This window comes from Salmo salar, chromosome 22 (assembly GCF_965601325.2).
Source record: "Salmo salar chromosome 22, fSalSal1, whole genome shotgun sequence".
NCBI lineage: Eukaryota > Metazoa > Chordata > Actinopteri > Salmoniformes > Salmonidae > Salmo > Salmo salar.
Window position 1 is genome coordinate 59,327,755 of NC_138312.1, and position 17,469 is coordinate 59,345,223.

Genomic DNA, 17,469 nt, shown 5'->3' on the forward strand with positions numbered 1-17,469 from the left:
AGAAACACATTGAATAACAGATTACTGCTGTTAGCCCATAGAAACACATTGAATAACAGATTACTGTTGTTAGCCCATAGAAACACATTGAATAACAGATTACTGTTGTTAGCCCATAGAAACACATTGAATAACAGATAGTCCTTACTGCTATTAGCCCATAGAAACACATTGAATAACAGATTACTGCTATTAGCCAATAGAAACACATTGAATAACAGATAGTCCTTACTGCTATTAGCCAATAGAAACACATTGAATAACAGATTACTGCTATTAGCCCATAGAAACACATTGAATAACAGATTACTGCTATTAGCCAATAGAAACACATTGAATAACAGATAGTCCTTACTGCTATTAGTCAATAGAAACACATTGAATAACAGATTACTGCTATTAGCCAATAGAAACACATTGAATAACAGATCGTCCTTACTGCTATTAGCCCATAGAAACACATTGAATAACAGATTACTGCTATTAGCCAATAGAAACACATTGAATAACAGATTACTGCTATTAGCCAATAGAAACACATTGAATAACAGATAGTCCTTACTGCTATTAGCCAATAGAAACACATTGAATAACAGATAGTCCTTACTGCTATTAGCCAATAGAAACACATTGAATAACAGATAGTCCTTACTGCTATTAGCCAATAGAAACACATTGAATAACAGATAGTCCTTACTGCTATTAGCCAATAGAAACACATTGAATAACAGATTACTGCTATTAGCCAATAGAAACACATTGAATAACAGATAGTCCTTACTGCTATTAGCCAATAGAAACACATTGAATAACAGATTACTGCTATTAGCCCATAGAAACACATTGAATAACAGATAGTCCTTACTGCTATTAGCCCATAGAAACACATTGAATAACAGATAGTCCTTACTGCTATTAGCCCATAGAAACACATTGAATAACAGATTACTGCTATTAGCCCATAGAAACACATTGAATAACAGATCGTCCTTACTGCTATTAGCCCATAGAAACGCATTGAATAACAGATTACTGCTATTAGCCAATAGAAACACATTGAATAACAGATTACTGCTATTAGCCAATAGAAACACATTGAATAACAGATAGTCCTTACTGCTATTAGCCCATAGAAACACATTGAATAACAGGTTACTGCTATTAGCCCATAGAAACACATTGAATAACAGATCGTCCTTACTGCTATTAGCCCATAGAAACACATTGAATAACAGATTACTGCTATTAGCCCATAGAAACACATTGAATAACAGATTACTGCTATTAGCCCATAGAAACACATTGAATAACAGATTACTGCTATTAGCCCATAGAAACACATTGAATAACAGATTACTGCTATTAGCCAATAGAAACACATTGAATAACAGATAGTCCTTACTGCTATTAGCCCATAGAAACACATTGAATAACAGATTACTGCTATTAGCCCATAGAAACACATTGAATAACAGATGAACTACATGGAACAACAGATAAACCCCCCCCAAAAAATCTTTGTTTTGAAGTGTCTGTCCTATATCTGAGATATATAAGAAAGATCAGGAAACATTTTTTGGTTTTGTTTATGTATTTAACCCATTATTTTTGGCACTAAACTACCTCCATATATACTTCCATTCATTTTTTTCCTTGAGCAGAACAACCAACATGTACGTGTTGGTGAGACACTCACCTTTCCACCGAGGGGTCACATTAATGTATAGCTCAAACCGTACAGACGATTTAGTGAGAAGACGGATTTTCAGGACGTCTCATGGTCTGACAAACACACTCTAGCTCAGCCACTTTTCAACGCAGACGCGGAAGTGTGATAGACGGATGCGGTGGATTGAGACTTGGATTGCAAAAAAAAAAAAACATATCTCTTGCTTAAACTGACAGATTTTGATGGGGATTTTTGTATTATGTTAATTCGATTTTCACAGGGCCGCGGATATCGACGATAGGGGGGGTTAATGAATTCAGCATGGCTACAGGAGCTGTAACCTTCCAATGTGAATTGCAAAAATCACTGAAGCCTTATATCTCCCTCTCTAACCTTAAGCATCAGCTGTCAGAGCAGCTTACTGATCACTGTACCTGTACACAGCCCATCTGTAAATAGCCCACCCAACTACCTCATCCCCATATTGTTATTTGTCCTCTTGCTCTTCTGCACCCCAGTATCTCCACTTGCACATCATCATATGCACATCTATCACTCCAGTGTTAATGCTAAATTGTAATTATTTCGCCTCTATGGCCTATTTATTGCCTTACCTCCCTACTCTTCTACATTTGCACACACATTTTACATAGATTTTCTATTGTATTATTGACTGTACGTTTGTTTATGTGTAACTCTGTGTGTTGTTTTTGTAACACTGCTTTCCTTTATCTTGGCCAGGTCGCAGTTGTAAATGAGAACTTGTTATCAACTGGCCTACCTGGTTAAATAACGTTTTTTTTAATTATTTAAATCACTGCCTTCTGTGTTCGGGACCAGAGAATAATAGGATGGCTGACTACATAACATTCTGTTTCCATGTCATTTCACTCCAGTAAGTTCTCAGGTGTACACTTTATTCAGCTGGTAGAGACAAAGGCCAAGTCCTTTCAGATGTGTGCGAAGTAATACGGGTTAGAGGGTAGGGAGCGTTTCTGGACGTTGGCCTTGGTCAGCATTATACTCTTCCTTTTCAAACTGTGAAATATTTACCTTATGAGCTGTGGAGACAACGTCCTCTTATAAACCCCCAAAACAAACAGTTAATCAATCCACAAATCATTCAACCAACCAACTACTTAACCAACAAAACTAAATCCTACACCGTCTCACCTGAGCCAATCGTCTGAGCAGCAGTTCAGCGGAGGGGCGTGTCCAGTCCAGGAAGATCTGTGGGACCAGGGTGACTGTCATCTCTAGGACCCGCAGCAGGCTGACGGAAAGGTCGAAACACGTAGCGCACACCTTCAGCTGCCTTGTGTCCACAAAGTTACGCTCAGGACGTTCAGCCGCCTGCTGAATCTGAAGGGGAGATAAGGTACTTTACAGCAGGCTTTCTAAATGACATCTACTACCCTAACACATTAAAATGGTCTGTTATAACTATCTAGCTATTTGATTAGCTATTTTAGAACACTTGGGGACTATCAGAAACAATGTGTACAAATTTGATTTTGGCCTCAAAACACCTAAATAACACACAAATATATGGTAATCATATGTCCAATCAGGTAAGACATTTAAATTTGAAGGATTTAGGCCTTGGAGAGACTGAAAGGTACTGTGAAGTTACATGAAAACGTCAAGGAAGATCGCAAGGTAATAAGTGTGTGTATGTGTGTGTGTGTACACAAAATAATATATGCATTGCTTTCAAATGCGATTTTTGGCACGATCCCTTTAAATGTGTCGTGCAGGCCTCGTCGTACAGGGAAAGACACGCATGGTGAATTCAGAAAATATTCACACATTTTGACGTGTTAAAGCCTGAATTTAAAACGGATACATTTTTTAATTAATGGCCTACACACAATACACCATAATGTCAAAGTGGAACTACGCATGTTAAAAATATTCCAAAATATGCATCCTGTTTGAAACAAGGAACTAAAGTAATACTGAAAAAACTAAAATGGGGCAAAGCAATTCACTTTTTGTCCTGAATACAAAGTGTTACGTTTGGGGCAAATCCAATATATTACCGAGTACCACTCCCCATATTTTCAGGCATAGTGGTGGCTGCATCAGGTTATGGGTATGTTTGTATTCGTTAAGGACTGGGGAGTTTATCAGGATAAAAAAAGAAACGTAATGGAGCTAAGCACAGGAACAATCCTAGATGAGAACCTGGTTCAGTCTGCTTTCCACTAGACACTGGGAGCTACGCATGGCCTGTCTGCAACAAACTTCAAATACTGTATAAACTATCAACTTTGGTCCAGCCCAAGCTTGCTCTAGCAAACTTGCAACATTGTATAAAATACTCTGGGATCTCAGAGTTTCTCCATGCCAGTGAGTTCGGGACAGACACAGCTGGAGGCTATTTTACACAAGGGATAAGAGCTCATCAGGTAGGCCTATTTGGGATAAGAGCTCATCAGGTAGGCCTATTTGGGATAAGAGCTCATCAGGTAGGCCTATTTGGGATAAGAGCTCATCAGGTAGGCCTATTTGACGTTTCCACTGGATCACAGCATGACATGTTTCCCTTTCACGATGAGTGGTTATCAAAAAAAAGGCGAGAGAGCTGGAAATATTTTCCAAAAGATTATCCAAAATTTTCACAAATTAACAAGGCACACCTGTTAATTGAAATACATTCCAAGTAACTACCTCATGAAGCTGGTTGAGAGAATGCCAAGCGTGTGCAAAGCTGTCGTCAAGGCAAAGTGTGGCTACTTTGAAGAATCTCAAATATAAAATATATTTTGATATGTTTAACACTTTCTTGGATACTAAATGATTCCATGTGTTTTATTTCATAGTTTTGATGTCTTCACTATTATTCTACAATGTAGAAAATAGTAAAAATAAAGAAAACACATTGAATGAGTAGGTGTGTTCCAAATGTTGACTGGTACAGTAAATTGAGGAACTATTGTCATTCTCAACGGATGTAAATACAGACTGTGTTTTCTTGATGTTTGAGGTGAAGAAAAAATTACATTGAGAATCTCCACAGGTCATTAATGGTGGTGTGTTAAGCCAATCAGAAATACTATCACATCCCCAAATGGGCACATTCATATGACTACATTTGCACACAGGCCTGGTAGCCAATAGGACTACTTCTATGCATGCGCATCCTTACTCAACATTGACAGGAGCGCTCCAAACAAAAGACATTGACTAAATTGACGAAACTCGTAAATAGAATGAAATCAACCAAAACTTGTGTAGCATAGGTTGTCTGCTCTGCAAAAGTACCCATTCTGAAAAGGAAAACAGTAAAAGACTATAATAATAATAATAATAATAAATTGAATGCATTAACATAAATTACCATAACAAACATTATAGATGAGAAATGATAGGAATTAACAGTAAATGTGACATGATTAGTTCACTGAAATGATTAGTTCACTGAAATGATTAGTTCACTGAGATGATTAGTTCACTGAAATGATTAGTTCACTGACATGATTAGTTCACTGACATGATTAGTTCACTGACATGATTAGTTCACTGACATGATTAGTTCACTGAAATGATTAGTTCACTGAAATGATTAGTTCACTGACATGATTAGTTCACTGACATGATTAGTTCACTGACATGCATGTAACGGGGAATTGATAGACACTAACAATCAAGGTAAACAATTCACACAACAAAGTTATTAAACAATGAATGTGCACAAATTGTCAGGAGAGACTTGCATTGTGCATTTTAACCACACTCTCCTTCTTCTTAGTCTGTGCCCTCCACACGGCCTCCGCAATGGATTAGTTCACCGACATGATTGGTTCACCGACATGATTGGTTCACCGACATGATTGGTTCACCGACATGATTGGTTCACCGACATGATTGGTTCACCGACATGATTGGTTCACCGACATGATTGGTTCACCGACATGATTGGTTCACCGACATGATTGGTTCACCGACATGATTGGTTCACCGACATGATTGGTTCACCGACATGATTGGTTCACCGACATGATTGGTTCACCGACATGATTGGTTCACCGACATGATTGGTTCACCGACATGATTGGTTCACCGACATGATTGGTTCACCGACATGATTGGTTCACCGACATGATTAGTTCACCGACATGATTAGTTCACCGACATGATTAGTTCACCGACATGATTAGTTCACCGACATGATTAGTTCACCGACATGATTAGTTCACCGACATGATTAGTTCACCGACATGATTAGTTCACTGAAATGATTAGTTCACTGAGATGATTAGTTCACTGACATGATTAGTTCACTGAAATGATTAGTTCACTGAAATGATTAGTTCACTGAGATGATTAGTTCACTGAGATGATTAGTTCACTGACATGATTAGTTCACCGAGATGGTGTCTCGTGTGCCATTAAAAGATAAAAATATATTTGACAAAAAAAAAAAGAAGCTTGGTCGACCAAAAGCCTATGGACTAAACAATCGACCAGTCGACTGATTGTAATTGGGGTCAGCCTTAGCAGGGAGTGATTTCTATGCTTACCTCCTGGATCATGCCTATAAACTCTGAAAAGGCCCAGTTGAGCTGGTTGAGAACAGAATTGAGGAAGGAGGCAGCCATGTCTTTATCCAGAGAGAGCAGCTCCGCCATGTGTCTCTGCAGCAGGAGGGATGGGCACGGCTCTGTAACGACCAATCAGAGAGGAGAATACTGTCACACAACCAATTAGAGGAGAGAATACGGCAGGTTTCACACCAGGACCACTTTCAGTTGGGCCAAAGACCCTTTGGTACGGAACACCATGGCAAAACGTTTTGATACTAAAAATGTTTTTAAAATAAGTGTTTGTCTTCTCTGTTTTTAATCAGTTTTATTCACAAGTCCCAGCAGCAGATTATACAGCCCTAACTGTAATTAATAGCATGGCGCTGTGCAGAGTGGGGGTTGATATGACAGTACACAGAATAGACTGATCAAAGACACACATATCCCTGTATGATACTAATGACATACTAACCATAACAGATTTTACATCACGACACGTTCTATTCAGATTGGATAAAGAGATGCACTGGACCACAATGGGTGAAGCAGGACGTGTCCGAGACTGAAGCAGGAGGCTGAAGCAGGACGTGCCCTGCAGGACGTGCCAGCGGCTGAGGCAGGACGTGCCAGCAGCTGAGGCAGGACGTGCCAGCGGCTGAAGCAGGACGTGCCCTGCAGGACGTGCCAGCGGCTGAGGCAGGACGTGCCAGCGGCTGAAGCAAGACGTGCCAGCGGCTGAGGCAGGACGTGCCCGAAGCTGTGGCTGCAGCAGGACGTGTCGGAGGCTGTGGCTGAAGCAGGACGTGTCAGAGGCTGAAGCAGGACGTGTCAGAGGCTGAAGCAGGACGTGCCCGAAGCTGAAGCAGGACGTGCCCGAGGCTGAAGCAGGACGTGTCAGAGGCTGAAGCAGGACGTGCCCGAAGCTGAAGCAGGACGTGTCAGAGGCTGAAGCAGGACGTGTCAGAGGCTGAAGCAGGACGTGTCAGAGGCTGAAGCAGGACGTGTCAGAGGCTGAAGCAGGACGTGTCAGAGGCTGAAGCAGGACGTGTCAGAGGCTGAAGCAGGACGTGTCAGAGGCTGAAGCAGGACGTGTCAGAGGCTGAAGCAGGACGTGTCAGAAGCTGAAGCAGGATGATCCCGAAGCTGAAGCAGGATGTGCCCGTTCTTCAATTCAACATAAGCTGTTATGAACTCCCACCTCCTCAGCATCTGTTTATCTACATTCAATAGAAAACTAACTATACTTGAATTCAGGTCTTGAGAATAGTACTTCTAGTAGTACTGTATAAACTTGTAACAAACAGGTTTGTAAAGCATAGACATCGTCCATTACAATTACCAGGCGACAAAGCCAAAGTAACATGCTCGCTAGATGTCTGGTGGTAAAAGTATGAAAGAAAACAAATATCATTTGTATTTCGGCTATGCCCTGTACAATACCTTGGAGACAGCTTTAATAATTGTATTTCGACTATGCCTTGTACTATACCTTGGACAGCTTTAATAACTGTATTTCGGCTATGCCCTTTTGCCTCCCGACAGCTCTGTTTCCCAGAAGCTGTTTTTTGAGACAACATCCATTCAGCCATCTCCTCATCCACACAGTACTAGAGCTATCATCAATTACTACAGCCATCTCCTCATCCACACAGTACTAGAGCTATCATCAATTACTACAGCCATCTCCTCATCCACACAGTACTAGAGCTATCATCAATTACTACAGCCATCTCCTCATCCACACAGTACTAGAGCTATCATCAATTACTACAGCCATCTCCTCATCCACACAGTACTAGAGCTATCATCAATTACTACAGCCATCTCCTCATCCACACAGTACTAGAGCTATCATCAATTACTACAGCCATCTCCTCATCCACACAGTACTAGAGCTATCATCAATTACTACAGCCATCTCCTCATCCACACAGTACTAGAGCTATCATCAATTACTACAGCCATCTCCTCATCCACACAGTACTAGAGCTATCATCAATTACTACAGCCATCTCCTCATCCACACAGTACTAGAGCTATCATCAATTACTACAGCCATCTCCAGGGTATTGTGCTCCTCAGAGGATGAAAGAAAGAGGGACCTCTCATCCCCTCCTTCCCTGCACTGTGGAGGACCTCTCATCCCCCTCCTTCCCTGCACTGTGGAGGACCTCTCATCCCCCTCCTTCCCTGCACTGTGGAGGACCTCTCATCCCCCTCCTTCCCTGCACTGTGGAGGACCTCTCATCCCCCTCCTTCCCTGCACTGTGGAGGACCTCTCATCCCCCTCCTTCCCTGCACTGTGGAGGACCTCTCATCCCCCTCCTTCCCTGCACTGTGGAGGACCTCTCATCCCCCTCCTTCCCTGCACTGTGGAGGACCTCTCATCCCCCTCCTTCCCTGCACTGTGGAGGACCTCTCATCCCCCCTCCTTCCCTGCACTGTGGAGGACCTCTCATCCCCCTCCTTCCCTGCACTGTGGAGGACCTCTCATCCCCCTCCTTCCCTGCACTGTGGAGGACCTCTCATCCCCCTCCTTCCCTGCACTGTGGAGGACCTCTCATCCCCCTCCTTCCCTGCACTGTGGAGGACCTCTCATCCCCCTCCTTCCCTGCACTGTGGAGGACCTCTCATCCCCCCTCCTTCCCTGCACTGTGGAGGACCTCTCATCCCCCTCCTTCCCTGCACTGTGGAGGATAGGCTGTAAATGTAACACCTCATCACATAGAGGGAGAGAGTGACAGAGAGAAAAAAACACATCCCACATGGCAACAACATTGTAACGTCGCTCTTGGAGGACAAGGGATTCTCAATAAACCTCGTCAAGCGTACCAACCAATCATTGAGCAGGACAGTGTTGTCGCTCTTTAAGGAGAGAGATAACCTTTAGATTTAATTAACTTCACATAATAATATACTGTACACTGTGTGGCTGCACACTGAGCCCACTGGCCTACAGAGACTAGCCAGGAGATGTACTGGGCAGCAGGGGAGAGTTACAGGACAGACAGAGACTAGCCAGGGGATGTACTGGGCAGCAGGGGAGAGTTACAGGACAGACATAGACTAGCCAGGAGATGTACTGGGCAGCAGGGGAGAGTTACAGGACAGACATAGACTAGCCAGGAGATGTACTGGGCAGCAGGGGAGAGTTACAGGACAGACAGAGACTAGCCCGGAGATGTACTGGGCAGCAGGGGAGAGTTACAGGACAGACAGAGACTAGCCAGGGGATGTACTGGGCAGCAGGGGAGAGTTACAGGACAGACAGAGACTAGCCAGGAGATGTACTGGGCAGCTGGGGAGAGTTACAGGACAGACAGAGACTAGCCAGGAGATGTACTGGGCAGCAGGGGAGAGTTACAGGACAGACAGAGACTAGCCAGGGGATGTACTGGGCAGCAGGGGAGAGTTACAGGACAGACAGAGACTAGCCAGGAGATGTACTGGGCAGCAGGGGAGAGTTACAGGACAGACAGAGGAGATGTACTGTATGGATGAAGAGATTCTCCTCTGGCTCCCATCTAGCTGATGGAGTGTAATGTTCTCGTCACCCACCCAGGGACTGTCTAGGGAGATTGGATAAGGGATTGATGGATGGACAGTATGTTATATTACCCTGCTCAAATCACTCCTTTCCTCTCTCATTACAAATGTTAACTTCACACCTCCTCCAGTCCGTCCATCACTGTCATCCACACAGATACATGATGTTTCCCTCCGCCCATCACTGTCATCCACACAGATACATGATGTTTCCCTCCGCCCATCACTGTCATCCACACAGATACATGATGTTTCCCTCCACCCATCACTGTCATCCACACAGATACATGATGTTTCCATCCACACAGATACATGATGTTTCCCTCCGCCCATCACTGTCATCCACACAGATACATGATGTTTCCATCCACACAGATACATGATGTTTCCCTCCACCCATCACTGTCATCCACACAGATACATGATGTTTCCCTCCGCCCATCACTATCATCCACACAGATACATGATGTTTCCCTCCACCCATCACTGTCATCCACACAGATACATGATGTTTCCCTCCACCCATCACTGTCATCCACACAGATACATGATGTTTCCGTCCACCCATCACTGTCATCCACACAGATACATGATGTTTCCATCCACACAGATACATGATGTTTCCCTCCGCCCATCACTGTCATCCACACAGATACATGATGTTTCCCTCCGCCCATCACTGTCATCCACACAGATACATGATGTTTCCCTCCGCCCATCACTGTCATCCACACAGATACATGATGTTTCCCTCCGCCCATCACTGTCATCCACACAGATACATGTTTCCCTCCGCCCATCACTGTCATCCACACAGATACATGATGTTTCCCTCCGCCCATCACTGTCATCCACACAGATACATGATGTTTCCCTCCGCCCATCACTGTCATCCACACAGATACATGATGTTTCCCTCCGCCCATCACTGTCATCCACACAGATACATGATGTTTCCCTCTGCCCATCACTGTCATCCACACAGATACATGATGTTTCCCTCCACCCATCACTGTCATCCATACAGATACATGATGTTTCCCTCCGCCCATCACTGTCATCCACACAGATACATGATGTTTTCCTCCACCCATCACTGTCATCCACACAGATACATGATGTTTCCCTCCGCCCATCACTGTCATCCATACAGATACATGATGTTTCCCTCCGCCCATCACTGTCATCCACACAGATACATGATGTTTTCCTCCACCCATCACTGTCATCCACACAGATACATGATGTTTCCCTCCGCCCATCACTGTCATCCACACAGATACATGATGTTTCCCTCCACCCATCACGGTCATCCACACAGATACATGATGTTTCCCTCCACCCATCACTGTCATCCACACAGATACATGATGTTTCCCTCCACCCATCACTGTCATCCACACAGATACATGATGTTTCCATCCACACAGATACATGATGTTTCCCTCCGCCCATCACTGTCATCCACACAGATACATGATGTTTCCCTCCACCCATCACTGTCATCCACACAGATACATGATGTTTCCCTCCGCCCATCACTGTCATCCACACAGATACATGATGTTTCCCTCCGCCCATCACTGTCATCCACACAGATACATGATGTTTCCCTCCGCCCATCACTGTCATCCACACAGATACATGATGTTTCCCTCCGCCCATCACTGTCATCCACACAGATACATGTTTCCCTCCGCCCATCACTGTCATCCACACAGATACATGATGTTTCCCTCCGCCCATCACTGTCATCCACACAGATACATGATGTTTCCCTCCGCCCATCACTGTCATCCACACAGATACATGATGTTTCCCTCCGCCCATCACTGTCATCCACACAGATACATGATGTTTCCCTCCACCCATCACTGTCATCCATACAGATACATGATGTTTCCCTCCGCCCATCACTGTCATCCACACAGATACATGATGTTTTCCTCCACCCATCACTGTCATCCACACAGATACATGATGTTTCCCTCCGCCCATCACTGTCATCCACACAGATACATGATGTTTCCCTCCACCCATCACTGTCATCCACACAGATACATGATGTTTCCCTCCACCCATCACTGTCATCCACACAGATACATGATGTTTCCATCCACACAGATACATGATGTTTCCCTCCGCCCATCACTGTCATCCACACAGATACATGATGTTTCCCTCCGCCCATCACTGTCATCCACACAGATACATGATGTTTCCCTCCGCCCATCACTGTCATCCACACAGATACATGATGTTTTCCTCCACCCATCACTGTCATCCACACAGATACATGATGTTTCCCTCCGCCCATCACTGTCATCCACACAGATACATGATGTTTCCCTCCACCCATCACTGTCATCCACACAGATACATGATGTTTCCCTCCACCCATCACTGTCATCCACACAGATACATGATGTTTCCATCCACACAGATACATGATGTTTCCCTCCGCCCATCACTGTCATCCACACAGATACATGATGTTTCCCTCCGCCCATCACTGTCATCCACACAGATACATGATGTTTCCCTCCGCCCATCACTGTCATCCACACAGATACATGATGTTTCCCTCCGCCCATCACTGTCATCCACACAGATACATGATGTTTCCCTCCGCCCATCACTGTCATCCACACAGATACATGATGTTTCCCTCCGCCCATCACTGTCATCCACACAGATACATGATGTTTCCCTCCGCCCATCACTGTCATCCACACAGATACATGATGTTTCCCTCCGCCCATCACTGTCATCCACACAGATACATGATGTTTCCCTCCGCCCATCACTGTCATCCACACAGATACATGATGTTTCCCTCCGCCCATCACTGTCATCCACACAGATACATGATGTTTCCCTCCGCCCATCACTGTCATCCACACAGATACATGATGTTTCCCTCCGCCCATCACTGTCATCCACACAGATACATGTTTCCCTCCGCCCATCACTGTCATCCACACAGATACATGATGTTTCCCTCCACCCATCACTGTCATCCACACAGATACATGATGTTTCCCTCCGCCCATCACTGTCATCCACACAGATACATGATGTTTCCCTCCGCCCATCACTGTCATCCACACAGATACATGATGTTTCCCTCCGCCCATCACTGTCATCCACACAGATACATGATGTTTCCCTCCGCCCATCACTGTCATCCACACAGATACATGATGTTTCCCTCCGCCCATCACTGTCATCCACACAGATACATGATGTTTCCCTCCGCCCATCACTGTCATCCACACAGATACATGATGTTTCCCTCCGCCCATCACTGTCATCCACACAGATACATGATGTTTCCCTCCACCCATCACTGTCATCCACACAGATACATGATGTTTCCCTCCGCCCATCACTGTCATCCACACAGATACATGATGTTTCCCTCCACCCATCACTGTCATCCACACAGATACATGATGTTTCCCTCCACCCATCACTGTCATCCACACAGATACATGATGTTTCCCTCCACCCATCACTGTCATCCACACAGATACATGATGTTTCCCTCCGCCCATCACTGTCATCCACACAGATACATGATGTTTCCCTCCACTGCCATACAGGCACAGATACATGATGTTTCCCTCCACTGCCATACAGCCACAGATACATGATGTTTCCCTCCACTGCCATACAGCCACAGATACATGATGTTTCCCTCCACTGCCATACAGCCACAGATACATGATGTTTCCCTCCACAGCCATACAGGCACAGATACATGATGTTTCCCTCCACAGCCAGAGGCTTTGATTTATAAGTTCACCTTTATTTAACCAGGTAGGCCAGTTGAGAACAAGTTCTCATTTACAACTGTGACCTGGCCAAGATAAAGCAAAGCAGTGCGACACAAACAATACAGAGTTACACATGGAATAAACAAACATGCAGTCAATAACACTGTGTGCAAATAAGGTAAAGGGAGGTACGGCAATAAATAGGCTATAGTGGAGAAATAATTACAATTTAGCAATTAAACACTGGAGTGACAGATGAGCAGAAGATGATCAGAATGGTAGACTATACAGATGGGGACAGGGAGGATGAGGTCATATCCTGTATAAAAGTGGCAGTAGTGGCTGACGTCCTGTCATTTTCCAGAGTCAATGTTGTGAGGGCTCTCTGCATTCTATACATAAGGGCATTAATATCACAGCATGTACAGTAATGTAAAGCCACATTTAAACCAGTCCTGTCCAATAGTAGGAAATCTTTACAGTGAATTTCATCTGTCACTTCTGACTGGACAACTGATAACTAGGACCTTTCTCTCTGCACCATCACTACTAATATGAGATAAAGAGCGCACACACACACACACACACACACACACACACACACACACACACACACACACACACACACACACACACACACACACACACAGTCCTTCCCCCCTAAAAACGAAATGTCTAGTATGTCAGCAATCAAGTTAAGATAGATCATTTTCAAAATACAGAAAGTCGGTTATGATGCCAAAAAAGGAACTGAATTTCTGTACTTTTAAAGTGAAACATCTTGAAAACTTGATTTCTGACATGCAAAACATTTTTGGGACTATATCAACAACAGACTAATGAAACAAATACCAACAGATTGTTTCACAGGGGCCTATCAACCCAAGCATCGTTATTAAGCTGCGTCCCAAATCACACCCTATAGGGAATAGTGGAACATTTGGGACTCAGTTCCAAGTCTCTCTCGCTCTGGGGCCTTGTCATATATGGCTCGGAAAGCGTCAGTAATTCCCAATTAAAATAAATTATAAGTTAGGCAATATGCAAATCGAGTGGCCGGGTAGCTAGTCACTTCAAAACAAGATGTAGACAGTAGATTTTCGTATTTTTCCTTTGTCCTCCCTCTCTCAGGATCCATTACTCTGATGCTTTTGTACTTTAAATTGATGTTGTTTATTTTTCCCCCTGTTCTACTCATTAGGCTAACGGACAGACAGGAGCACAAAAGACAACATGAAGTGTTGAACTGTACTACTCATTATATTAGGCTAATTAACTGACATTCTAGTGATGGTGTTTTTGATCAACATTGTCTGTACTGTGGCTGTTTTTCCTCTGTACTACTCATTATATTAGGCTAACAGATAGTATTCTGATTGTGAGGTGTTTTTGATCAACATTGTCTGTACTGTGGCTGTTTTTCCTCTGTACTACTCATTATATTAGGCTAACAGATAGTATTCTGATTGTGAGGTGTTTTTGATCAACATTGTCTGTACTGTGGCTGTTTCCTCTGTACTACTCATTATATTAGGCTAACAGATAGTATTCTGATTGTGAGGTGTTTTTGATCAACATTGTCTGTACTGTGGCTGTTTCCTCTGTACTACTCATTATATTAGGCTAACAGATAGTATTCTGATTGTGAGGTGTTTTTGTTCAACATTGTCTGTACTGTGGCTGTTTTTCCTCTCATACTTAGACTTAAGAAACATGAGTCTTCATTGTGGAAACCGACAGACTACCAGAGACTCATTAGGATAACAGACAAGAGGCAGACACACACACAGGTAGGTCTGGGACTGAAGGAGCACATACACACAGGCAGGTCTGGGACTGAAGGAAGACACACACACACAGGTAGGTCTGGGACTGAAGGAGCACACACACACACACACACACACACACACAGGCAGGTCTGGGACTGAAGGAAGACACACACACACAGGTAGGTCTGGGACTGAAGGAGCACACATACACACACACACACAGGTAGGTCTGGGACTGAAGGAAGACACACACACAGGCAGGTCTGGGACTGAAGGAGCACACACACACAGGCAGGTCTGGGACTGAAGGAACACACACACACAGGCAGGTCTGGGACTGAAGGAAGACACACACACAGGCAGGTCTGGGACTGAAGGAGCACACACACAGGTAGGTCTGGGACTGAAGGAGCACACACACAGGTAGGTCTGGGACTGAAGGAGCACACACACAGGCAGGTCTGGGACTGAAGGAAGACACACACACAGGCAGGTCTGGGACTGAAGGAGCACACACACAGGCAGGTCTGGGACTGAAGGAGCACACATACACAGGCAGGTCTGGGACTGAAGAAGCACACACACACACACACACACACACACAGACACACAGGTAGGTCTGGGACTGAAGGAGCACACATACACAGGCAGGTCTGGGACTGAAGAAGCACACACACACACACACACACACACACACACACACACACACACACACACAGGCAGGTCTGGGACTGAAGGAGCACATACACACAGGCAGGTCTGGGACTGAAGGAAGACACACACACACAGGTAGGTCTGGGACTGAAGGAGCACACACACACACACACACACACAGGCAGGTCTGGGACTGAAGGAAGACACACACACACAGGTAGGTCTGGGACTGAAGGAGCACACATACACACACACACAGGTAGGTCTGGGACTGAAGGAAGACACACACACAGGCAGGTCTGGGACTGAAGGAGCACACACACACAGGCAGGTCTGGGACTGAAGGAACACACACACACAGGCAGGTCTGGGACTGAAGGAAGACACACACACAGGCAGGTCTGGGACTGAAGGAGCACACACACAGGTAGGTCTGGGACTGAAGGAGCACACACACAGGTAGGTCTGGGACTGAAGGAGCACACACACAGGTAGGTCTGGGACTGAAGGAGCACACATACACAGGCAGGTCTGGGACTGAAGAAGCACACACACACACACACACACACACACACACACACACACACACACACACACACACACACACAGGTAGGTCTGGGACTGAAGGAAGACACACAAACACACACAGTGAAGGAACAGTGCACAGGAAAACTAACAGGATCAAATACAGGGATATGGGACCAACTACAATCTCGTGATAATCTAAATAAATACAAGGGTAGGATTGGATGGAATACAATTATAACTGCTACAGGCTAGGGTTGAAGGGGATCACTAATGAGCAAAATAAATCAATAACTTAGTGATGGTAAAACAAAAAAGGAACAAACTTACTTTGGAAACTAGCAATGGATAAATCTCCTGTAAGCCATGCAAATGAGTCAGATGAAACAAAAACAATATTAGCATGAAGAACAGAAGAAAAAAAACAAAGAAAAAAAAGAACCTAAGATGGACAGATTGGACAAGAAAGAGAAAAACTAGCTGAGAGGGGGGGAACCCCCCCCACCACCCATCAACTTGTCACATGAAAGGTGAAGGGCATCAATGACTTTGTAAATGTCCCATTTATAACATATAGGCTTCGGCAACAATGGCTTACAACTCTGTGTTTCTACTTGATCCCGATCCTTCAACGTCAGAATGTCACATCAAGATATAGGATAACTAGTGTCTGGAGTTGAATTTAAGTGCCTTTGACACTAATGTTTTTATTTGACCAAAGCTATACAAAAAAAATAAAAAATGAAGAACAGTATGTCATTGCTCTTGCTGACAGGGAATCTATACAAGGTCACATTAGCTACTGGTGCCAGCTACACATTAGCTTTAGATGCCAGCACCTTTTTAAAATCTCACACAAACATATATATTTAACATATACCCATATATATTTAACATATACCCATATATATTTAACATATACCCATATATATTTAACATATACCCATATATATTTAACATATACCCATATATATTTAACATATACCCAGTAACAATCA

The 17,469-nt window shown here is 44.2% G+C and overlaps 1 protein-coding gene across 1 annotated transcript in view; it reads right to left on the reverse strand.

The window, feature by feature from the left end:
* Positions 1–17,469, reverse strand: part of rnf123 (ring finger protein 123) — a 274,648-nt gene that overhangs the window by 168,358 nt on the left and 88,821 nt on the right. Inside the window, exons 31-32 of the mRNA XM_014168342.3 lie at positions 6,196–6,335; positions 2,843–3,031 (exon numbers count right to left, since the gene is read on the reverse strand). Of these exons, the coding sequence (XP_014023817.1) occupies positions 2,843–3,031; positions 6,196–6,335 (329 nt within the window). The remainder of the gene's footprint in view (positions 1–2,842; positions 3,032–6,195; positions 6,336–17,469) is intronic.